The sequence below is a fragment of the Pipistrellus hanaki genome (genome assembly GCF_964339955.1).
Source record: "Pipistrellus hanaki genome assembly, chromosome: X".
Lineage (NCBI taxonomy): Eukaryota > Metazoa > Chordata > Mammalia > Chiroptera > Vespertilionidae > Pipistrellus > Pipistrellus hanaki.
In genome coordinates this window covers 63660198-63686415 of record NC_140524.1, presented here as the reverse complement: position 1 = coordinate 63686415, position 26218 = coordinate 63660198, and the positions used below count along the sequence as shown (strand labels likewise).

General features: G+C 41.3%; 1 protein-coding gene across 1 annotated transcript; it reads right to left on the bottom strand.

The window, feature by feature from the left end:
• Nucleotides 1–15616: 15616 nt before the first annotated feature.
• On the bottom strand, nt 15617–25780 carry ARL13A (ARF like GTPase 13A; the record flags this gene model as incomplete). The annotated part of the gene is made up of 8 exons (XM_084870846.1): nt 15617–15708; nt 17054–17285; nt 17377–17458; nt 18319–18506; nt 18989–19094; nt 19975–20224; nt 24456–24526; nt 25764–25780. The coding sequence occupies 8 exons, from the start codon at nt 25778–25780 to the stop codon at nt 15617–15619; spliced, it is 1038 nt and encodes a 345-aa protein (XP_084726972.1).
• Nucleotides 25781–26218: the final 438 nt, after the last annotated feature.

Genomic DNA, 26218 nt, shown 5'->3' with positions numbered 1-26218 from the left:
GAGTTGGAAGTGGGGTTCAGAGCAGTCTGGAGCTTTTGTCTCCTTCCCGCTAGGGCAATCCAGCGGCACAGTCAACCGCCCGTTCTCTGCGCGCAATGTGCATACCTCCGGGTCTTCCTTTCGCCGCTCCCCTGGGTTTCCGCCTTACAGCCAAGCTCCCTCTGTATGAGCCTGGTCCCCAGGGTCTGGCCTAAAACTGGGGTTCAGTGCAGTCGGAAATGGGGCTCAGCACAGTCCCGAGCTTTTGTCTCCTTCCCGCTAGGGCAATCTAGCAGCAGAGTCAACAATCCGTCTTTTGCGCGAAATGTGCGCGCCTCCGGGGGCTCTGCCTTTTGCCGCTCCCCTGAGATTCCGCCTAAAAGCCCAGGCTCCCTCTGTATGAGTCTGAGTCCCCAGGGTCTGGCCTAGCACTTGGGTTCAGTGCTGCAGGATCTGGGGTTCAGCACAGTCTGGAGCTTTTATCTCCTTCCTGCTAGGGAACACCAGCCAGTCACTCAGCCGCCCCTTCTCTCCGGCTCTGTCCTCTCTGCGTGCACAACGTGTCTCCGTACCTTAGTCTTTTATAGCTCCTCTGCTTTTCCTTCTGGTGTTCTCTTTCCTTCTCGTTGTACCATGTTTCCCCGAAAATAAAACATCCTCAGAAAACAAGACCTACTTACAGGTTTCCTTCTGAGTGAAATTATAAGGCATCCCCCGAAAATAAGGCCCCCAGGCTCTGTCTCAGAATGAAAATTAATTTACCGTAAACTGGTCACTAGGGCCGCCCCGAATGGCGTCTAGCAACCAGTGATGTTACAAGGAGTCCTGATCTGCTGTGTGGAGGCAGAGCAAAGGTCGGAGTGAGCGGTGAGCACAGGGCGGGAGAGAGGAGGAGACTTTCGCAGATGCGTGTAGAAGAACAGGAGAATTAGAGTGGATGGGATGCGGCAAAAGTGGTGAGAGCTGGTCTGTCTCTGGTGACACTACCTGATGCTCGCAGCCGCCCTCATGACTGAAGGTTCTCAGTCAGTGGCAGACCCTGCTCCAGCCCAGATCCAGGCCCCAGCAAGCCCAGTGACAGTCCTCAGGCAGGCTCCAGGGGGTAAATGTCTGATAAAGGGGTAGGGTGGATGTCTGGTGAAGGTGTTCAGTGGCACAGGGGTGGGGGAGGGGGATCATTTAAAATGACACAGGAGGATCAGAGGGGGCAATCAAAATGACACAGGAGGATCAAAAGGGGTTACTAAAATGGTAATCCCCCCTCTGATTCTCCTGTGCCATTTTGATTCTCCCCTCTGATCCCCCCTGTGTCATTTTAAGTGATCCCCCTCCCCCCACCTTGATACCCTGATTCCTTTTTTTTTACTCCTAGAAATGAGCACAAAAAGAAAAAGCTACTCCATGGAGTACAAGACAGGAATAGTGGAAGACTCTTGGGGCCAAAATCTTACTGCTTTCTGCAAAGAGAAGATGTTGAGTATCCGATTGGTCTGAAAATGGCGAGCAGAGTATGGTAACCTCATTGAACAAGTGGACAAGGCAAATGCTAAAAAGCACAAGTGTGGATCAGGTCAGCAACCATTATTTTCCGAGCTGGAAGACCTGATCTGTGAATGGGTTGTTATCAGGAGAGCAAAGGCTTTGGTTGTGAATAGGGCTCAGATTCAAGAATTTGCCCTTGCAATGGCACTACAGTTTGACATAGCCCCTGAAGACTTCAAAGCATCACAACACTGGCTGGATAATTTCCTTCAGCGAAGTGAACTGTCTTTAAGAAGATCTACCAGTACAACATTGTTTAGGTTGGAAGATACTCAAGTTATTAAGCGAGCACTTGCATTCAATCCTTTATTGATGATGCTGACTTCTCTAAATACAATCTTTCCAACATGATTGCTATGGATGAAACTGCAGTGTTTATGGGCCAATCATCTCAAACAACAATTGAACAGCGGGGTGCCTCCTTAGTGTACATTCCCTCCACTGCTTACGAAAGTGCACATGTTTCCTGTATTTTGGCAATTCGTCTGGATGGCACTAAAATCCCACCTTTAATCATTTCTAAGGGCAGGAAGCAAAAGACTGAACGTGTTTTGCACGTTTTTATTCTTGAAACTGAAAAAGCCTGGGCCACACAAGCAGTTATAAGGAAGTGGGTCGATTTAATGCTGCCGCTTGTTATGCGAGGGAGCCAAAGAGGTCTGCTAGTCTGGAATGCAGCCAGCACTCACCGCGCTAAAGACATGAAGACATTTCTTCACAAAAGAAAAATAGATCAGATAATGATTCCCACAGGAATGACGGCCTATCTCCAGACTCTTGATATTGCAATAAACAAGCCATTCAAAGACAATTTGTGCATGGAAATTAATGACTACATTGAAAATGGAATGGAGAGAAATCAGTGTGGAAACTTTGTGAAATCTAAACTGCAAGAAGTTGTGACTTGGGTGAAGAATTCATGGGAGAAAATCACTGACAGTTGCATTGCAAATGCACTGCGAGCAGGCTACCTTGACAAGAAGTACTCATTTAAAGACAGTGCTATTGCTAAACATGAGAGATTTGGTCCACTGATTCTGAAAGAAATGGAGTCACAAGAAATTCACCAGGAAATTCAGGAATTGGATTGTTATGATGATGTTCCAGAAGATGATGACATGATTGTCATTGAATAAATGAGTAAATTCTTGATACTGTAGGATTCACAGTTTGTCTGGTTTGTGTTGACAACTACCGTACTACCGTACCATATACAGGTAATAAATTTCCTTTATTTTCATTTAACAATAAATGTGTACCGTATTCTTCTTCATGGAAAAATAAGACATCCCCTGAAAATAAGACGTAGCACATCTTTGGGAGCAAAAATTAATATAAGACACTGTCTTATTTTTGGGGAAACGGTAGAATTTCCAGTCAGTCAACTTTCCTGTAGTTCTGGGTAATGTCCATTTTGTATTTTAGTTGTATTTTTTTAAAATTGTTGTGTGAGGCTGCAGTTAGGTGTTACCCATGTTGCCATCTTGGATTCCTCCTCTTCCCAGACATTTTTATCTACGCTTCCACATGGCATGGAATTGGAGAGTTCATACTCTCCCATAGATTTTGGATTGTTATGTTTTCATTGTCATTTGTTGCCATGATGGTTTTTATTTCTTCTTTGATCTCTCTGGTAACCCAGTCATTGTTTAATAGCATGCTATTTAATCTCCAGGTGTTTGATTTTTTTGGATTGTTTTTATTGTAGTTGATTTCCAGTTTTATGCCATTTCGATCTGAGAAGATGCTTAATTAATATGATTTCTATCTTCTTGAATTTGAAGAGACTTTGCCTGTGATCCAACATATGATCTATTTTTGAAAGTGACCTATGTGAACTTGAGAAGAATATATATTTTATGGCTTTGGGGTGAAATGTTCTGAAGATGTCAATTAAGTCCATCTGATCTAGTGAGTCATTTAGGATTGATGTTTCTTTGCTGATTTTTTGTTTAGAAGATTTGTCCAGTGGTGATAGTGGGGTATTAAAGTCATCTACTATGACAGTATTGCTGTCAATCTCTCCCTTGATATCCTCCAGAAGTTTTTTTTATGTATTTGGGTGCTCCTGTATTGGGTGCATATATGTTTACGAGAGTTAAATATTCTTGTTGAATTGCTCCCTTTAGTATTATGAAGTGGCCTTCCTTATCTCTTGTTATGTCCTTCACTTTGAGATCTAATTTGTCAGATATAAGTATTGCTACCCCAGCGTTGTTGTTTTTTTCATTTCCACTGGCCTGAAAACCATTTTCCATCTCTTTATCATCAGCTTGTGTGAGTCCTTTTTTCTGATGTGCATTTCTGGTAGACAGCAGATATATGGGTCATGCTTTCTTATCCAAACCGTTACCCTATGTCTTTTGATTGTGGCATTTAATCCATTTACATTTTAAGTTATTATTGATAGGTACTTGTTTGTCACCATTTTTATTCTTTATGCCTGTGTTCTTTCTTCACTTCCTATTTCTTCTTTTAACAGCAGACCCTTTAGCATTTCTTGCATTGTTGGTTTCGTGGTAATAAACTCCCTTAGTCATTTTTTGTCTGTGAAGCTCCTGATTTCCTCCTCAATTTTGATTGATAGCCTTGCCGGGTACAGTATTCTTGGATTCAGACCCTTCCTTTGCATGACTTTGTATATTTCATTCTATTCCCTTCTGGCCTGATGTGTTTCTGTTGAGAAATCAGTCACTAGTCTGATAGGGGATCCTTTGTAGTTAACCTTCTCTCTCTCTCTCTCTCTGGCTGATTTCAATATTCTTACTTTGTTGTTGGTGTTTCTCAATTTTATTATAATGTGTGTTGGCATCAGTCTTTTGAGGTTCATTTTGTTTAGGATTCTGTGAGCTTCTTGGACTTGTGTGAGCTTTTTTTCTTCCTTATATCAGGGAAATTTTCTGTCATTATTTCTTCAAACAGGTTTTCTATTCCTTGCTCAGTTTCCTTTCCTTCTGGCACCCCTATTATGCAAATGTCGTCTCGTTTTGTGTGTGTGTGTGTGTGTGTGTTTTCTAGAAGCTGCTCTGCTTGGGTATTTTTTCCTATGTTGACTTCTAGCTCACTGTTGTGGTCCTCTGCTTCTTCTAGTCCAGTGTTTCCCAACCTTCTCTCATGATGAGAATCACCTGGTGGAGTTGTTAAAACACAGATTCCTGAATCCCAACTAAGAAGTGCTAAACTAGAATTTTTGGGAACATATAGGTAAAATTATATACTTAACTAGTGCTCTAACACAGATGTTATATACAGAGCACTAAGTTAGGTATGCAATTTTACCTATATGTTCTCAAAAATTCTAGTTTAGCACTTCTTAGTTGGGATTCAGGAATCTGTGTTTTAACAACTCCACCAGGTGATTCTCATCATGAGAGAAGGTTGGGAAACTGTTCTAGTCTACTGTTGATGCTTTCTATTTTGTTCTTTATAGCAGCAATGTCATTTTTCATTTTTTTCTTGGTTCTTCATTTCCTCTTGGTTCTTACACATATTGTTGTATATGTCTTTCATTCTTTTCATCCACCTTATGTCCATTTCTCTAAATTCTTTCTCTAACAGGTTTCTTGCTTCCACTTCATTTACTTTCTTTTCTGGTGATGCCTGCTTTTCTTTCATATGGGGGCTGTTTCTTTGTCTCCCCATGATCTCTCTTCTCCTGGTGTCTAATTATGTAGTTCCCTCTCTCTCCTGCATTGATGTAAAGCCACAAAATACAACCCAGCAAGGCCCAACACTGAAGGCTCTGTACACAAATGTATTAATGATACTAAAAACCCCTAAGAAAGGTCACCACCAGAGAAAAGAGAATTAGGAGATAAGGAAGAAAGAAGAAGAAGAGAAAAAATAGAGAGGAAAAAGAGGAGCACAAAAATGAATTTGAGAAAAGGAATAAAAAGAAAGAAAATTAAAAAGAGGAGAAACTATTTACATGGGGAGAAACTAATAGAACAGCCACTAACATCAACAAATGCCAGCAACAAATACCTAGAGATGAATGCAAACTACAAACAACTACTAATATCTAACGAAGAGAGGGAAAACAGAAGCAAAAAAAAAAAAAGAAAAGAAAAAGAAAAAGTGAAACAATCTCACAAACAAGCATAAAAAGCAATATAATGAACAATCAAGCAAACAACAACAAAAGGACAGAGAGAGAGAGAGAAAAATGGATAGTGAAGAAAGAGAAGAGAGAGGTGTATATGGACTTGGATCAGGAGATTGGAAATTAGATATATAAGTAGGGTGAAATTTTAACAGGGGGTAAAAGGAAGGATTAGGGGAAATCTAAAGCAGGAATAGGGTAAGAGAAGCAGGACAACAAAAGAGGAAAAGTGAGGAAGAGAGTGTTGGCATAAAGGTAAAGTTGAGATAGATTAAAATGATGCTAAAGGAAAGATGAAAATAGAATGTAGAACACTGATCACACAATAAAGAGAAAATAAAATGACACTAAAAAAAGGTAAAATAGTAATAATAGTGATTAAAAATAAAAATATAATAAAAAGTTAAAATGAAATGAAGAAAAAGAAAAAAATTAGTTTCTTAAGTAAAAGATGAGAAAATAATAAAAATAAAAATGTGCAGTAGTGAAGGTCATTCACGTCCTCTACTGTTCTGTTTGGCATACCTGTTTCCTAATCAGGACAGTATTGAAGTTCCCTGCATTCCACTGCTCCTCAGTGTTATAAGCCACAGTCCTGATTTTCAAACAGTCAGTACTTCTTCTTCTTTTTTTTTTTTTTTTTCCTTATACTCCTTTATTTCTGTTTACACAAGAGTCAATTTGTGACTCAACCCCTGGGTGGTAGTGTTTCTGGATTGACCTCTGGGTCTATAGGTCCTCTCTAGCTAGTTTTTAGATTTTGTTTTCCCTGTGGCACTTAACACCGGTTTGGGGGAATGGGCTGCCGCAGAGCTGGTTCTCTGGTCGTTATGCCCCCACTCTGATCCTCAGGTTCCACAAAAATAACTTTCCTCTGCAGTCTCTTAGAGTGTCCCCAATTGGGTGATCCTATGTATTGGGTGTAGTAATCAAAAGCAAGGATTTAAAGAGGGGGAAAAAAGAAAAGAAAAGAAAGAGCCAGAGTAAGTGTGCGAACTCTGGCACTGCAGCAAAAGTCTGTGCAGTCTTTCTTCCCCTTGGGTATAAGTATCCAGCACACTGTTAAAATTTTGAGGCTGCCCTTTTGCGCCCAGTCCAGCTATGGGTTGCTTTTTAAAGTTCCCTTCTGTTAGCAGCCCTGTGGATCCCCTTCCAAATTCACGGATCACACCAGCCCCAATGGCCGTGGACTTTTCTGGGCGCAGACTTCCCCGGATATTTCAGCTCCTGCAGTGCGCAGTTTTTTCTCTCTTGCCTGGACTACAGACCTCACCTTATCCCAGGTGAAATCGGAACTTTCTGTGAGGAGGCACAGAGCTCCTCACCACTTGGAGACCCGTGTTCCCAGGTTCGCAGCTGTTTGCTGGGTGCCATTGTAAATTCCTGGGATTTTCAGGCTTCCGACAACACCACTTTCCCCTTCAAGATGGCACAATCTCTGCGTCAGAGCTGGTAACTCCAAGAGGGATCCCAGCAGCAGTAGAGGCTGCCTGGTCAGGGGAACCTGGTCTGGCAGTCCCTCACATACACCTGGAGTATAGATGTCCCTCAACTCATAAACAAACAGTCCCCATGCGACCACACACTCTCCCTTTGTTTTCTCACGCACTCTCTTGCAGCCTGCCTTCCCTTTGGCAGCCATCTTTCTTCCCTTCTTTGTCTGCCCCTTTGACTAATAAGACCATGGCTGAAAGGACCCTGAGGCATGGTGGACACCCGGAGGCAAGTGGGTCAATCTGTTTGGAGAGATAGGCTACTGACCTCTGCCAGGGTCCCAACTCCTGAGTCAGAACTCCTAGGGCTACCCCATTGTTCTCATGAACAAAAAGGTTAAAGTCCCATGTCACATCTGGGAACCCTAGGGCTGGCACCTCAGTGAGCTTTGTGTTTATGGTTATAGAGTCTCTCATAAAAGGCTGCTGGACTTTCATCAGGCCTCTGGAAAACCTCAGAGGTCTTGGCCAATTTTAGTAGGCTTCTTGGCCCCAGCCCAGAGCCCCTGGAGGAAGGCCAGCCAATATCTCTCTAATCTGGCCCTCCTGTCCTCCGAGTTCAGGTCTCATCTCGGTTCCACATCTGGGAGAGCCTCCCTGGCCCATCTGTCTGTCTAATGTCCCTGGTGGGGCCTGGGTGTGGAGCCATTTTCGAGTTTCTGTTATTTATTATTCTCATGCACTCTTCAGTGTTAAGAAGCATGATGAGTTGTTTGTAGTCAACCCAGATGGGCTTATGGGTCTGAAAAATTGACTCTAGAAGGTCAACTATGGCATGAGCTCTTTCATAATGAGCAGGAGTGTAATGCTTCCAATTTAAGAGATTGGTCATAGTGAAAGGCTGGTAGTAAAAGACTGATCCCCCCCTCTGTGAGTTCCCATTTTCTACAATTATATGAGGATCCTGCATTTCTAGGAGAGGCATCTGGAAAGCTGGGAGTGGTTTGGGTCCCCAATCAGCTGAGTGCAAACGTGGTCCAACTAGTTCTGTAGAGTGTGGTTTCGGGGAAATGGAAGGAGGTGGTGTATCTAAGCTTCCATGGCTAGGCAAAAGGGCACTGGGTACTGCTTGAGGCACATATGGAGGTGGTAGAACTGGAAGGGCTTCCTCAGGGGGTTCCTTCAGAATAGGAGGCTTATTCTCCTTGTGAGGGGCCTGCCCTTTTTACTTATATACACAAAACTGGATCCAAAGTGGCTTAAGCTCTGCTATTTCTAGCCACTGGTTTATATATGGGAACTGGTTTGGATGACCTGGGTCTTCTGTGATAATTCTGTGAACATTCCTGATCATGGAGACATCCAATGTGTCCTTTGGTGGCCATCCTACTCCAAAAGATGGCCAGTATATTTCACACATTCTTTTTAACTCTCAGGGGACTAGTTTTACCCTGTAGTCTCCACTAAATCCCTTTTTAAAATTCCTTACCATACATTTAAGACATTAGAGTTTGAGGAGGAGCTATTACCTATGTTGCAGGGAAGGACCGGTTGCCTCCTCTTTTTTAAGAAAATGCCTGAATAAAAGAACTGATCAAAATAAAGCTTATTTTCTAACTTCATTTGCCCTGTGTTTGGACAGCAAATGACACTAATCATATTTCTGCTATCAGTCTCCCTGAGTACATTGACATAACCTATTTAACCTCCGTTTAGGGAGGCAAAATGCAAATCATTTACTCCCAAGTATCTTTGGTTTAGGGAAGACAGGATTTACAAGATGTCTCCAATGTCCTTGATTTAGGGAAGACAGGATTTCTGCTCAGTTTCCCTATTCTACTTGTCCCAGCTTACTGGCCTGTCATCCATTCAATTTTTCTTTCAACATTTCTCTTTACCTTCCTCCATTACACAAAGCCATACTTTCTTTCCAGACAGAACTCTTAGCCTTAATTTTTATGTGACATGTAAATAATTAACATTCCTCAAACTAGCAATACATTCATATTTTTAAGAGATACAAACGGAAATTTCACTAGCTAAGCAATTTAAACAAGCATATTTAAACGATAAAGACAGAAAATATTCCCCACTAAAAACTTTGAATCACTACGGAAACACAGGAGAGATTTAGAAAGGTTAAAAAAACAACAACACAGAAACAAAAGACATCAGTAAATAAACACTTTTACACCGGCGCACACCACATTTACACCACAAAATACCCTGCATCACAAAATCAGTTTCAATTGTGCAGAGATAAAGAAAAAGTCCCTGAATACAGGGAGTAGAAAATTGCCTAGGAAGTCCCAGAGACAGTGAATACCATCTAGAAGCCATTCCTCCAGATGATCCGAGCTATCCTGAGGTAAATAATTACCTAGGTAGGGGCCAGCTACTTTTTCTGTCCCATAGGACAGGCCAAAACTCAGACCAATTTCCCTGGGGAAAAACTTAGTTTCAGATGTCTGATTTTGACTTCCCAGGAGGGAAGTCCCAGAAAGGTGTTTCCTTCCTGTTTTGGGCTCGCTGGAGCATGGAGTCACCACAGTCCTTCTGGGCCCCATGAGTTCAGGAATCAGTAAATTTGCTGATGACATGTCTTCCTTGGGTCCCAGAGCCTGAAGCTAGTACCCCGAAGTCTGCTCTCCTCAGCAGTGGCCTAAGAGCCAGCTCAACTGATGTTTCTCAGACAATGTACCAAATGTTATGGCAGAATGCACAGAAGGATCAGCTAGCACTCTGAAGGAGGAAAGTTTATTTTTTTTTATTTATTTTTTTTAATATATTTTATTGATTTTATACAGAGAGGAAGGGAGAGAGATAGAGAGTTAGAAACATCGATGAGAGAGAGTCATCGATCAGCTGCCTCTTGCACACCCCCTACTGGGGATATGCCCGCAACCAAGGTACATGCCCTTGACCGGAATCGAACCCGGGACCCTTCAGTCCCCAAGCCGACGCTCTATCCATTGAGCCAAACCGGTCCCGGCAGAAGGAGGAAAGTTTAACCTTTGTTTCTCAGATCTGCTTGTCCAGGGGATTCCCGATCCAAAGCCTGAGCTGAACTCAGGGAGGCTCTGGCTTTTATATATCTCCTCCTGTGATGGGTTCCTGAGGGTCCCTGCAGCTTCCCAAGTCAGTCTTGGTGGGGCCTTGGGGACAAGCTCCATAGCTCCGCCCAAGTCAGCTGTGGCAGGGCCCTGGGGTTAGGCTCTGTAACTCCACCCAAGTCAGTCAGAGTATGAAAGTAAGACTACAGTTTTAACCAGATTCTGAACTAGGTTGCAAGCCCTTCCCCCTCCCCCCCCCCATTTTCCTTTTCACCACAGTCACTGTTCTTTGTGCTCTTGGCTGGGGCAGAGTGGGCTGCCAGTAAGAAGAGAGGGTGTGCAATTTGAAGCCATCACCCTCCTGATTATCTAGAGAAAGGAAAGGCCCCTTAAAGCTGTCCAGTCAAGGGCCCACATCCTGATAGGCTTCCTTCTTTGTCATCCCCCAGGAATGAAGGTCTGGTGGGGCTGAGCATGGGGCTAGATTTTGGAGTGTAGAGGTGACTATGGGAACAAAGATTATGAATAGCTTAGGTCAGTAAATGGAGCAGCATTAGGGCTGTGGGTGGGTGGCTTTGACTTGGATTACTTCTGCTCCTCCCCCTGAGGGCGTGAGTTGGGGATCTCAGCTCTACTGTCCCCCACTCCAGCATTAGCCTAGCTTTCCAGGCTGTCTTCAGAGGAGAGCACGCTTCCTTCCTCTAAGACACCAAATCTGGGACAACCTGGGGGAAGTGACATCACCCCCATTCCCAGTCACTAGCAGACTGAGACTAAAGCATCACTTAATAAAGACCCCTGAAGCCCCCCACCAAAAATGTTTTAGAGGTGAGTGATGACGAAACAGCGATTCTAGGCTTGACATCTACCCCACCCATGGTCAATGGCATTTTATAGTTAAGAATGCTAGTTCGGCCCAGCCTGCATGGCTCAATGGTTGAGGGTAAACCTGTGACCTAAGAGGTCATGGTTCAATTCCCAGTTAGGGCACATGCTGGGGTTTCAGGTCTGATCCCCAGTGGGGGCGTGCAGGAGGTAGCTAATTAATGATTCCCTCTCATCATTGATGTTTCTCTCCTTTCATCTCTGAAATCAATTAAAAAATATTTTTTAAAAAGAATATTAGTTGGTACAGTTCTCTTGAGAAGAGTGGTGTTGTGTTTGTTGCATTTCCTTAAGTCTTGCCAGTAGCAATTGCCTTGAAAATGAGTGGTTATGATAGGTTACTAGGAGGGAATAATGATATTCAAAACACAGCTGGTAGGCCCTAGCATTACTGGTTTGCATACTCCAACCCTAAATTATCATAATTCTTCCTTACCCCTTACTGTGTACTAACTATATGACCCATGTCCTGAAGATCATAGTGGATACCAAACCTGATAATGGGGTACCACAGGATTGGTTGAAACAACATGTGAATGTAGAGTGGTGATCAGAGTTGAGTAGTTGAAAACCATTCAGAGCAGAGAGACCCCTCTACCTATGTATATTGACTTCTCTAGTCAGAAAGTCCAGGCCTGTCTTGTAAAACAAAATGGACAAGTACCCAAAGCCATGTGTGGCTTGTTGAATGATGGACCAGGTTCATATGTTTGAAGTGACTCTAACAGGAGCTAGTCCTTAAAAGACCTTGACAATGAAAGGAGAGAAACTCCAAGGCAACCACTTACCTGAAAGAAAATATGCTCGCTGGGCTCAATAAACTATTGTTAATCTTGGTCTCTCAGTTGCCATGCTGAGACAGATTTCTAAGAGCTCTTTGGAACATTTAGGATTCTCGAGGACAAGGATGAGAGCCAGTGGTTGGCAGTGATTATAGGTACCCTAGATTCTCTGTGCTCTTTGTACCTTAGAATCTAAGACATCTCTCTTTGTGTTGTTCTTTGCAGAAAAGAGGTATAGCTATCTAATGATCTAATCTCCTCCCCCTAATAAAAATAATAGTAACTAATATGTAATGAGGTACTCATTATGTGCCAAGCTCTATGCTAAGCATTTTGATATGGATTGTCCCCTTTGATCCTCACAACAAGCCCATGAGGTAGGTAAGGTACTCTGATTCCTGTCTTCACTTAGAGAAATTCCCAGATCAGCTAGCTTGATAAGGGGTTCTACAATACAGTAACAGCCTGTGGTAACAAAATTAAAATTCATTAAAAAATAAATGAGACATTTAGTTGCCTGTATTTTTGGAATATTCTTTAGGGAACTTCTTGTGATTGATGGATTCCATGTAGAAAAATTTCGTTGACACATTGTATAAAGGGAAGTGTCTCAATATATTGAAATTCGGTTCGGTCAGAGGTTGTTTCAAACTAAATTCATCCTGCATACATTCATAGATGGCACTCCTATCCCCCTTTAGGTACACTTCCCCTTCCATCTGAGTTGAGAAAGTATGTCTGCTTCATAAACACACATGCCATAAAGAAATGTGGATGGTACAATCTTCTTGAAAACCTTGGTTTATTGAATTATAGTTTCCTGTCTGATAAAATTCTTCTTTAGTAGCTATTTGTTGTATCCCTGGGTGAGAATGATTGTCAGCATGGTCAGTGATACTATTGGGAAAACTGTAGGGATGTAGGTGGGTAAAGAGTGGCCATAGAAGACACAGGGAAGATGTAGATCATGTACTACATAATGACATTGGGGTCAATGATAGATTGAATATATGACAGCAGATTATATGGAGTATAAGAAAAAAGTTTGTTTGCGATATTGAGAGGAAAGGCTGAAACCTACTAAGATGTTGAATTTACTGGTAGTTCTGGGTGGTTTAAATAGACGAGAAGACTCAGCATGTTTTCTATCTACCGTGTTCCTGCCCCAGGCTGGGGCCTGGAGTTGCCAGAAGGAGGAAGGGAGCATGGGAGATCACAACCCCCATACCCGCCAACCCTCTGTTTCCCCTCACTCCCTCTCTCTCACCTCTTTCTTTTATTATTTCTCCTCTCGAGCTTTATTTCTCTGCATCTCTTTTGATCTATGCTCTCCCTTTTCTCCCCTTCTCTTTTTTCCCTTTCTCCATTCCTTACTCGCTTCTCCTATGTTTTTTCTCTCTCAGACAGTGCTTTCCTCCACAGCCCTCCCCTAACCCCCGCAATGTGTGTGTGTGTGCATGCATGTACGCACACACACACACACATACTTTATCTTTAATAAAATATTTTACTGTACCTTTCCTATGTTTAGATATGTTTAGATACACAAATAGTTACCAGTATATTATAATTGCTTAAAGTATTCAGTACAGTAACATGATATACAGGTTTATAACCTAGAAGCAATAGGCTACATCATAGGTATATAGTGGGTTATATCACCTAGGTTTCTGTAAGTTTGTACAATGACAGAATTGCCTAGCCATGTATTCCTCAGAATGTATCCCCCGCATTAAGTGATTCATGACTATATTTGAATAGGGAGGATAGAGCTCTGGCTCAGGCACACAGACATGAATTTTAGGAGCAGCTATCAGTGAACAGCTGTAAAGTCTTGGGCAAATCAACGTCTCTGTACCCCAAGTTCTTCATCTGGTTAACAACTGGGTTGGACTAGAGGCTCTATAACATTCCTTCCAGCTCTATGACTAATAGGCTAAATCCTGGTCAGAATCTGGTCAGATCTACAAGGTTCCTGGGTGGTTACCTTGGAGATGAGGCCATATTGCAATGTATAATAGGAAATGACACAGACTTAGTGTCAGACTCTCCAGGTTTTTCTCTCTCAGAAACAGTTATACTAGGCTAGTTGGTTTATGCTGCATGGTGAGACTGTATCAAGTAGGAGTTAAGAATATGAATTATAGACGAAACCAGTTTGGCTCAGTGGATAGAGCTTCGGCCTGCAGACTGAAAAGTCCCAGGTTCGATTCTGGTCAAGGGCACGTACCTTGGTTGCGGGCACATCCCCAGTAGTGGGTGTGCAAGAGGCAGCTAATCAATGATTCTCTCTCATTGATGTTTCTAACTCTCTCTTCCTCTCTGTAAAAAATCTATAAAAATATATTTAAAAAAGAGAATATGAATTATGGAGTTGGACCTTAGTTTGAAAACCAGTTCTGCTGCTTCCTAGGGGTGCCTTGGGACAAATGATTTGACCTCTCTGAACATCAGTTTCTGGGTCTCTAAGATGAGTACCTCATAGGCTTGTGAAGATGAAAGGCATTAATGTATTGTAAAGTACTTAGCTCAGCACCTGGCAAAATGGAAGTGCCCAGTCAGCCGTGTCTATGACTACCACTCATTGCCATCAACATAATTCTCCTGACATGGGCATATCTAAGTTTCATTATTTTTCCTGGATTTAGCTTTATCTTTCGGGATGGAATTTAAGAAATGTATAAACATATCTTTCTGGCCAAAGCATCTGTAGAGTAAGATCTGGGTTTAGTTCCTTGCTCTTCTTACAGGCTCTGGGACCTTAGGCAAATTATTTAATATCTCTGTCCTTATCTGTAAAATGCAGACAGATATAGTACCTACCCCCAAGGGTTGTGATGAATATAATAAGTGTGGATAACTTAGTGCTGTGCCTGACATTTATAAGCCACTAAATAAGTGGTGGCTATAATACTGATAGTGAAAATAACCACTGTTGTAAGAATAATGATTGCCTCCACTACTACTACTACCCTTGTTGGCATCGAGCTTTGAGTGTGTTCAAGTTTGTACAGTTTTTGCATACCTAACCAAAGTGTTAGGAGAGGCAGCTGTTCCTGTTCCTAAAGGGACAGCAAAAGAGTTGTTGCCAGACTTCACTGACAATGGCTGGGAATTTAAAGCTGAGTTGTTTTTGGAGGCACGATGAAAAATGATTCGGCAGACCATATTATCAGCAGAAAAGTTCTATTTATTTCTGCCAGTCCCATTATATCCAAAAACTGTTGGGGAAAAATGTAATTCTAAACTGGCCCTGTACTTCTAAGACTCAATTTCAGTCGGTCAGCCAGGGCATGTTGTTCATAGGCTTCCTGGGGAGCATCTGGGTGCAAAAATGTAAGGTCTCTATTCTTTGTCAAGGTTGTCTTCATTCTCAAATGGATGCTAACTGTTCTTGAGCTTCTCCGTGGGTGTAACATTCATTTGATGGATAGATGTACAGGAAGGATGGGATTTCTCAGGAATGTGATGTTTGAGTAGGTAAAGTTGTATGGGACTGTAGAGGTATTAGTTAAATGGAAATTTTAAAAAACTGAAATCATCCTAATGGTTCTTGAGATGAATGCATTTACTGAGGGAGGGATATTAGATGTTTCTTTTTATGTTCCTCCGTTTTTCTCTTTAGTAGTCTGTTAAAAGTAAAAAAAGAGACAGAAAATAGCCAGTCACTGCAAGCAAAGCTAAGCTCCAGGTTTCCTGTCCTTCCCAGACCACTCCAGATTAGGAGGGTATTGGCCACTTTCTAAGGGAGTGTAGACTCCACCTCAGCAGGCACCTACCCTCTGGCCTGGATTTTCTCTCACTCTTGATTTTTCCCTTCTCCCCTTCCTTTAAAGAATACTAACCACAGGTTTCAAAGATGTCTTCATAGGCATCTTCCAGCATCATCTCCTCTACATACCAGGTAGGCATTCTCTTTTTGGGACTGGGTTCTGAGGTTATAGAAAAGAAAAATGGATTTCAATTTTGTACAGAGATTTAGGGGTAATTTCAGATATCTATAAAAACACTTCCTCTATTCTTCCCCCAGATTTCTTCTACTCAATGCTCATCTTCACCCCTCATTTCAGATCAGTGCCTCTCTCCTCTTCTGTGTCCCTGGGCAAGTCTAGGCCCCTTTGTATAAATATAATAATCCAAGACTCTGGGGTAGCCTGAGAGCCAGATCCCTGGAGAGCAGAGATGAAATTATAATATTGATACTTGACCAGCATGGTGACTGGGGTCCCATCAAACACTGAGAATGGGGGCAAAATAAGAACAATAGGCCTTCAAGTCCTCACAGCTATTTTTCTTTAATGACTTTATTATATTGGGGAAAATCATATAGCTTGTTATAAAAAGAAAATTTCCAATAAGACAAAAATCCAAAGAAAGGCACCTAGGCCTTTTATTTCTCTCCTAGTATATCACACCTATAGAAAATCACTGCTAATGTTTTAGTGATTTTTCTCCAAATATTCTGTGTGTGTAAACATCATGCTTCACATGCTATGCTCTGACTTCCCTTTTTCTTTAACAAAACATCAGGCTGTGGAAAACTTTTCATGTCAGTAAATATAAGTCAACAATAGCCCTTTTAATGTCTGCATAGTATTCCATTGTCTAGATGTACCATACTTTATTTAGTTGTTTTGCATTGTTAGACATTTAGCCTGTTTCTAACGTTTAGCTATTGTGCATAATAGTGTAAGTGGACAATCTCAAGCATCCCTTTTTGGGATACTTGTGTAATTATCTTTGGATATAGATAAAGAAATGAGTTAATTGGTTCACAAGGTTTCCATATTATCAAAGATATATATATATATATATATATAACAAAAGGGAGAAGACAACCAAAGTACTCTCCATAAAGATTGTGCCAATTTGTACCTCCACCATTGGAAATTATAACCTTTAAGTGATATATAAATTAAAACCTATACCCATTCAGACAAAGATCTTGTGTCAGCCAGTGCTGAGCTGTCATACTGGAGTACTAGGTGATGGTACCCAAGGACTCTTTCTGTCCTTCATCCACTTCTCCTGACCACCAACCATAGTATGAGAAAAGAATTTCAGACTCAAAATAGGAATACTGTTTTATACTTTGTGAGAAAAAGGTCTCTATATAGGGTGTCCATTCAAAATGGATACATACTTAACAGCTGATAGCTCCATTGATGTTTCTTTTCAGATTTAACCCATTGGAATTAATCATTATTCAAAGTGCGTATACATTTTTGGGGACACCTGTATTTTTTCTTCTCTGACTAACCACTTATCTAGCATTACCTTCAATAAGATCATCATCATAATCATCATCATCATCATCATCATCATAGACGTACTCATTGTCATCATTGGTATAAGTTGCTGGGAGCTGAACATCAGCTTTATAGTTGTAGTGAAGCTCAGTAGTGTTTTGAGCTCCATTTACCTCAGAACATTCATCTTCCTCCATGGGTTCATCTAAAGCAAATGTCACTGATACATTCTTTTTAGGTCTTAATCTTATGTCTTCTTTCTGTACAGCAAGGTGAAGGGGGGAAAGTCAGTTGGTTCCCAACAGTTTAGAAATTGGTCCCTGGGGTAATAATATTTAAAGAGCCATTTACCATTAGGATTGGCTTTAGGGGCCTAGTTTCCATTGAATTTTGTCCTTCTTTTTCTTCCGTCATTTCTATGTTGGTAGAGAAGCTGGGGAACATAGAAAGGATAAAGCAATAGTGAAATTAGACACACTTCAAGCTCCTTAATTAAATTCAGCTGTTATCCCATTCCTGCATATTTATTTGAACAATGAAAGGGACAACAGAGCAAGAGGACATTTCAGCCTTTTATCCCTCAAAACCTTGATCACCTTCTGTTTTCTTATTTTTCTTTTTCATATTCCTCTTCTCCCCAATATTTTCTTATTACTGGATCAGATAACTGCAGGTAGAGAATGTGGGGTGGCTCCAGGACATTTATATAGAGACTATTGCCTAGAAGTTCCTTAAGGGGCTTGTGTTCCTTTTCTTCCGCACATGGCAAATCAGGGAATAAAAATCCTGTTTTGGAAAAGCTCTAAATTGATAGTTTGACTTTACCTTTCTGCAACTCATCCCACTAATGTGACCACTTAAGTTGTGCCAGGGGGAGGGTATACCTAACAATGTTGGAAAGTTTATGGTCACTGACTTAGCCTCATTTGAGCCAACTGATCTTGAACGATTTGGTCAGAACCACACAGAATCCAAGCATTTACCAGAACTCCTTGCTTATGTTGAATATTGATTCCTGCATCTTTTTAAAAAATTATATTTTTATTGATTTAAGAAAGGAAGGGAGAGGGAGAGGGAGAGGGAGAGGGAGAGGGAGAGAGAGAGAAACATCAAAGATGAGATAAAATCATTGATTGGCTGCCTCCTGCATGCCCCACACTGGAGATCAAGCCTACAACCCGGGCATGTGCCCTAACCGGGAATCAAATTGTGACCTCCTGGTTCATAGGTAGACTCTCAACCACTGAGCCATGCTAGTTGGGCCTTATCAACCTAATAGAGGCAGCTCAGTACCTGACTGATGCACATTCATCCTCAGAGCCTCTGGTGTCTTTGGAGGTTGGGGTATTCGAGGTGAGTGACTGTTGGTGAGCACACAACTCTTCCTGTTTATTCTGAATGGCAGTTAACAGCCAGCGCAGCCCTTCAAGTAGGGGCTGATGGTTGTTTCTTTGGAGGTCTTGAATAGCTGAACAAGGTTCCTGTAACCAAAAGAGAAGACTCTAGCTCAGGAACCTGAGATCACTGGGGTACACATAAGCTCTCGGCCAAGGAGCAGGGGTACACATAAGCTCTGTAGTGCCTAGAGAGGCTTTAAGACATCCTAGGAGAACTCAGTGCTCACAGCTGATTATGTAAGTAAAAGCTAAAAAAGCTAAGGTCATTTAATAAAGTGGTTGTGATGTAATGTCTTAGATATGTGACTTTGGGCCTCATCCATAAAATGAGGATGTTGAAGCTTCCAGCTTTACAGAGCAATTTTGAAGGTCTAATAAGAAAACAGATGTGAGAGTGGTTAAAAGTGTGATATTATCATCACCGAGTCAGAAATCATCACTATAGATATTGCCTGGCAGGAAGAGACTTTGCCTGAGATCTAGCATATGGAGCTGATTGTGGAATGGCGCAAGGTATGCATCAGCTGGGCTTGAGAGGGTAAAGGAGGGGAGGGGTTGACACTTACCAATCGGCACATGAACTTGTTGTCACTCATTATCCTTTCCAGGAATAGATTTTTAATAATATCACAAGGTAAGAGGGCATTATTCTTGTCTTGTTTATTTGCCAGTCTAGAGCAGGGCACAAGAGAGAGGTTAGGAAGAAGAGAGGAAGAGTAAAACAAATGGAGGCAAGAAAAGAAGGGAAATAGGGAGAGAACCTATTATAGTACAATTGCTACATATTCAAGAACTAGCTTTAAAGACATACACAATGAGATGAACCAGACATTTTTTCTAGTCAATTCTCAATGGAGGAAAGAATAGCACAAATAATTTGAATCAAGATCACCCCTAGATCTAATTTCTTGCTTCATTTCTACACTATGCAATCGAACTTAAATTAGAATTACTAACTGGGATATGAACAGATTTGGAGTTTTTAAACAGCCTCTGACAAACTCTGTTCATACTTGAGTTGGGGGTGCTAATGAGGAACAAAAAATGCAAAAAGGAGGTGGGAGTGATGATTGATTGGGCCATCTGAAGCATCACCCTGGAATCAGACATGACTCTTGGGTACTCTGTGAAGGGAGGAGGCCATTGGCATTATTATACAAAATAGAGGTGGTTTTCTACCATCATTTCAGGGGTATAGACTGAAGCCAAAAAAGAGAAACAAATTCAGGAAGATAATCTCCAGAAACAGTCAAGGGATGGAGGTAGGAAATCCAGATATTACTCTCCATTTCCCTTTGATGCTTGCTTTCAAAATTACATTTACACAATTAGGTAACATTTTCACCCATGGCAGTGTGTAGATAGAAAGTAGCTCTTAAAAACAGACGCCAGAAGACTGGGTTTCCCCCTCCACACACACACTGAGCTAAAGGGAAGAGGAGATCTAGCTGTATGTAAGTGACAAAGGGACCACTCATCTCTTCCTTTGTCTACTTGTCTTCTGAAGGCACAAAATGGGAAGGGGGAACTGAGCACAAAGGCAGAGGCTTACAGTAAGATGGGTTTTCCTGCCACTCTTGCATCAGACAGCAGATGTGATAAAGTGGTCTTCACTTCCTGCATGCGTCCTAAGTCGCTGGAATCCAGGACAAAAACAAGCCCATGTGCTTGTGCGTAGTAGTTGGGCCAGATTTCCCGTCCTTTCATATCTCCATTCAGATCATAGATAGAAACTTCATATTCATCTAGCAGAACTGTTGTCAGTTTAGATTTCATATAACTGTGTATCTTGCTAGGAAGTACTATGCATAAGGAAAGAGAGGAGAAGCAACCACAAAGCAGAAGGATATAGTTAGATGAAAGAATTTGTTAAACAAATGTTGACTAGAGCCTACCCTGAGGAATGCTACTGAAGGATCTTGCCATCCTGTTCACTCATGGATTCATTTTCCTAAACCAGCACTTTTCTCAGGCGACCCTCTCCTGGCTCAGTAATCTTCAGTGAGTGGCCACTGCTCCCAGGAGAGAATACAGACTCCTTTGCTTCCTAACCTGCCAGCCCTATCCCTACCCTGTCTGGTGTCCACAGTGTCCCTGGTACACACCCAGTCTTTTCTTCCCTCTTCTTTCTTGGCTCACTTTCCCTCCACTACACAAGAATGCCATTCTCTTTTGTGCCCTGGGCCTTCACAAGATGCTGTTTTCACAGCTTACAACAATTCTTACACTGCTCTTTCCTTGGTTAATACCTACTTTTTATATATATATATATTATTGATTTTTTACAGAGAGGAAGGGAGAGAGACAGAAAGCCAGAAGCGATGAGAAAGAAACATCGACCAGCTGCCTCTTGCACACCCCCCACCAGGGATGTGCCTGCAACCAAAGTACATGCCCCTGACCGGAATCGAACCTGGGACCTTTCAGCCCGCAGACCGACACTCTACCACTGAGCCAAACTGGTTTCAGCTAATACCTATTTTTAAAAATCTATTTAGATCTTGTTTCCTCTAGAAATTTTCCCCTAACTCACACTGCCATCCACAAGTTTGGATAAGGTACCTTTCTTCTGGGCTTATCACTATAATAGTACATATGACAGTGTTATAAATTCAACAATTTACTAATATGGATTATACACTGCAATAGTACAGGGACCCTTTCAATTTTATTCACTGCTATCTATATTCATGATGCCAAGGGCAGAGGTGTTCAGTAAATATTTGTTGAATGAGTTTGATGAATGAATGAATAAATGAATGACCAGGAGGTCTTCTCTCCTACCCCTTTTTCAAGGCTCAGGAAGGCTTCTTTAGAGAAGCTTCTCTGACCAGCCCAGCTCCACTTTCTCTCCCTCGTTGAGCAAATGGCCTGTTAAGCTGGTCATTTGCCTCACTGTGCATGCCATATCTCCCCAACTAAAATAGTGAGGAAGGGGCTCTGCATTAGTTTACACTCAGTAGGTGTTCAATGCACGTTTAAGGTGCCTGTTATTGTGGGTAAGTATGAAGTACTTTTCATATCTCTCCTAAGAAACCATACCAAATTCAGATACATTTGCCCTGTCAAGGCCATGGACAGATCATACAGTCCCATAGGGCATTCCATACCTAGTCTGACCCCCATAGAAGTGCAGTTCAAAAGGACAATTGTTCTACAAATTCCAGCCCATTGAACTGAAAGTTCTGACCTAGATTTCTGCCCACATAAGCAGCAAAATGATCTTATAGGTTCTCTATACTCAGACTTGGGAGTTCTAAGACCAGAATTAGTAGCTTTCTATTTCTAATCTCAGATCTATATGTGACATTTTCCATAGGATTGCCAGAATGAATCATTTAGCCGAGAAGTTAGTAAAATGCTTTCAAATCTTTGGTAACCTAGTATCATATAGACATTTACATGTGTATATATTTATATTTATGCATATATTATCATTATTACATCTTAATGTGATCTTATAACTTCTGTTTTCATGTAAGTCAATGCTCTTTTTAATTATAGCTTTCAGATAACACATTTTTAAGTTACAACTTTGATGTACTATTTTCTATGTCTGCATTAGGCTACTTAAAATAATAAGTGAATAAAGATAGTTTTCATTTGTTTCCAGCATGAAGGAAAACTTTAAGTTATTTTTCCCTGTCTAATCAAAACATTTTCCTTAGTTATTTTTTCTTTTTACTTGAAACCTTACCAATTCCTTCAATAATGCAATCTATTGTTTGTTTATTTTATTTATTTATTGCTTAAAGTATTGATGCAATCTATTGTTGGCGAACTCTAGAAGCCATGAGAAGTTTTGTTCCCTGACACTTTACATTTCTCTTATTTCCTCTATTAATTCATAAACTCCCTGAGGACAGGTAATGAGTCTAATTCATCTCTATATCCTGGTAGAGTATTTCATAAATCACAATAGTCTGGGTACTGTCGGCTTCTGAGTTAAATGGCAGTGATAAAAGTCCTATCCTACATCAATTGAATCAGAATCTCTATGCTGGGACCCAAGTATTTGCATGTTTAACAAACTCCTGTATTTAACAAAATCTGTAGGTGATACTTCTGCACTTTAAAGTTTGCGACCCACTATCCTAGAGAGCAAGAAATCCATGCCTGTTGTGTCTCACCATCATCTGGTGCTGCTTGTTAGATTTTGATTCCATGCCCCCAACCCCCAGTTCAAAGTATCTGAGCCTCCAGGTCCCACTAATTAAGTGTAAAAGAATCCCACATTATTCTGATTTTTGGCTTTCAGTACTAATTATGCTTAGGATCACCTATGGAACTTTTAAAAACTATGAGACTAGATCTCCTCTGAGGTTTTGATGCCATAGATCTGGGGTGGGGCTCAAGCATCATGTTCTTTTTAAAAAGCTTCCCAGGTTATTGAAATGTATAGCCAGATTTGAGAGGCACTGCCCTAAATTTCCTCATTTAGGGTGGCTGCTTATGCTCATCCTTGGGTTTTTCACCCCACGTGACCTTTCCAGACAAAACAGTTATATTATATGGCGTCATTGAGAACAATGGTTTCTGATCGCAGATAGTTTACAGCTTCAAAGTTACTACTTATAATAACACAAGTTACTACTTATACATTGGGATTTCCTTCCTAGGCTATAATCTGTTATCTGAAATCATAAACATTTGCAGGAACAGGAGAGGTGAGCTACTGCATATTGTGTACAGAGCAGCCTAATAGATTGACTGTAGTAGTCCTGTACGGACTGAGACATTCCTTAGAATGTGATGTCAGTGAAACTTTGCTTCTTGGCCATTAGAAACTTCTCTGTGAGCGAATTTACAACTCCAGGCTCTATCCTCTAGGAATCAGAATGGAAAGCATATACTACTTTCAAAGACAAAATAGCATATGGCTAATTACAGATGAGTGCTTCCCAAAGCTGGCTGCCCATCAACAACACCTGGTGAGTTCTTAAAATATAGATTCCCAGGCCCTACCCAGGTAGATAATGGAGAGGATAAAATGCTAGGTAGTGGGACAGCATTATAGAAGGCATAGGTATGTGAAATAGATCAGTATGATGGCAGAGGAATGGCAAGTCATTTGTTTTGGCTCTATCAGGTCACATGCAGAGAGCATGAGAAATGAAGCTGGAAGAGAAATCAGAGACCAAATCATGGAGGACCTTGTGTGCCTCTACACAACTTAAATTTTATTTTAATACAATGGGGAGGCATTGAATGCTTTTGAGCAGAAAAAAAGAGCCATTATCAAATTTTAAGTCCTTCAGGCAACTGTGTTGATTGAATGCTAGGGGGACAACTAGAGATGGAAAGATCAGCCAGCAGCCTGTTGCTGTAGTTCAATAAAATTGATGCAGTTTTCCAGTACACCAGTGGCAGAGGAGTCAGGTTAGCCCTTTCCTAGACTTTGCTGAAGGCTTCTAAGTGATATAAAATTTAGCCACATCATCATACCCCTACTTTTATTTAATAAACAATGGAGGGCATCATAACCAGCCTGTGTGCTGGGCTCTTTGACTCACTAGCATTTAGCTGTGTCTTCACAACTAGAACAGTAGCTCCCTGCAATTCTGTGTAACTGCTGCTTGAAATGTCAACGTATTAAACTAGAAATCTGGTATTAAACTTGCATATCTCTGAACTGACAACATTTCTCAAGTTCCTCTATATTAACTGTCATAAAGTATTTAATGTCATTAAACATCTTAAGACCAAATTCTACTTTAATTGAGCTCTGAAACTAGACACTTTTTCAAACATGCTATCCTTCATAATTGACTGCAGTGCTTTACATAGTTTGTCATTCATACTGACACTATATGAGGATGTTCAATTAGAATATCTTGTAAAGGGAGATGGTGACAGACATTACATGAACAAGGTGAGGGTAGGATTGTGTATATGTGTTGGAAAGTGCTTATTTATCTTCAAAAGAGGGGACCTGAGGGCTGTGAAGTAAGGTTAGAAAGGAATAATTATTTCATTTGTCACTGGGGCCCACGAGAGACCTAAACCAGTGTCTAAATGCTCCTAGTTCCTTACGTCTGTGGAAGGCATCCACAAAAACAGTTTTTCCAGCATTCTCCAGACCGATGATGATGATGGTCACATTCCTATTAATGGAAAAGAAAAATGAGCCAAAGCCTTAAAAGCAGTCAATTCTTTTTTTTTTTTAAATCAATCTTTATTGTTATTATTACAAAAGTTCCTCATTTTTCCCCCCTCCACCAGGTTCCCACCCCACCCTCTGCCCTTTCCCCACCCCCCATTGTCCTCATCCATAGGTGCACAGTCTATGTTCAGTCTCTTCCCGCATCCACCACTCCCCTTTTCCCCCAGAATTGTCAGTCCACTCCTCTCCCGTATCTCTGATTCCATTATAATCAACAGTTGATATTGTTCATCAGGTTTTTTAATTTCCTTTTTTTAATTAATAAACTTTTATATTTTTAAGAATAAATTTTAAAATCTAATAATTTTAAACCTTGTTTTTTCTGCCCTAGGAACTAAGAAGCAAACTTGTTTACATGTAAACTTGCCCTTAGGCTATCAAAAGGTGTAGCCATTCAAATGTAAATGAACACATTGTTTAAAGATAGCTGCTGGCTGGAATTGGGTTACCTGTTCTGGGTGGGAAGGGCTTGTCCTCCCCTTTCTCCATTAAAATTAAGGTGTTAACTTTAAAACCTCTTTTTGGCAAGAGACCTTAAACTTTCAGAACTTTAAATTTTTCAGGTAGTAAATCAATTACTTAGTATTTTCTCAAATCAATAATACCTCCACATGCCCAAGGATACACTTCACACAAAAGACACTTCCAAATAGATCAACCAATCTCATCCAGACCCCACACAAGGCACTCACAGATCAACACCCCAGGGCTACAACAACTCAACACATCCAGATCTAAGCCTTCATCACTTGATTCAGCAGACCCTCAAGTTCCCCCCAAAGTTTCTAGCCATGTCTGAGAAGCAGCCCTGGGGCATGGGCAGGTGAGGAGCGAGCTGTTCCGGCCCTGGCTGCTCCGGGCCTGGCCTCTGTTGCTTGGGGCCCTGTTGCTGCTGCTCCGGGCCTGGTTGCTGCTGCTTTGGGCCTGGATGCTGCTGCTCCGGGCCTGGCTGCTCCCGACCTGGCTGTTCCGGGCCCAGATGCTCCGGGCCTGGCCGCTCTGCAAAAGCAGTCAATTCTTAAGCTAAACAAAGAAGTCTACTCTTCCTTGGTATATGGGGATCTTCCTACAGTAGTCTCAATATATGTACCATAAAAGGCACAGCCAAGGTTGTAGAAGGTTATATAGGAATCTCTTCCCAAGGTCTCCAAAGATGTGTTTCTTCCTGAGTCACTTGCCTTGCAGAATTAGCCATTCTCCTCAAACCTTGTCCTCAATCTTGCACACACTGACTAATCACTTCCCCTAACAATATACAGTATATCATGATTTGTCCCATGAGGGACTGTGGGAAGATACATTGGAGGAAATGGTGGAATAGGTCTAGGGTAATAATTACAATATTACCTTCGAGTTCTATCAGTATTTAGTTGAGGCCAGCAGGATGTCACTAGCTTGAACATGATTCAGCTTTGTTCTGTAATATTAAGGGAAACAAGTAAATAAGAAATCAGCCCCATTATTAACATTGAACTTGTCAGTTTATGATTACATAGGTGCTGATAAACAAAAGATTGGACTGACAGAAGTCCATTACTTTATTCTAGCTACCTTATCTATAAATGTCATAAAGTGAGGAGTGGGTAATCCTCAATTCTATTGGCATATTCCTGCAAAATGGGATGGTTTCTTG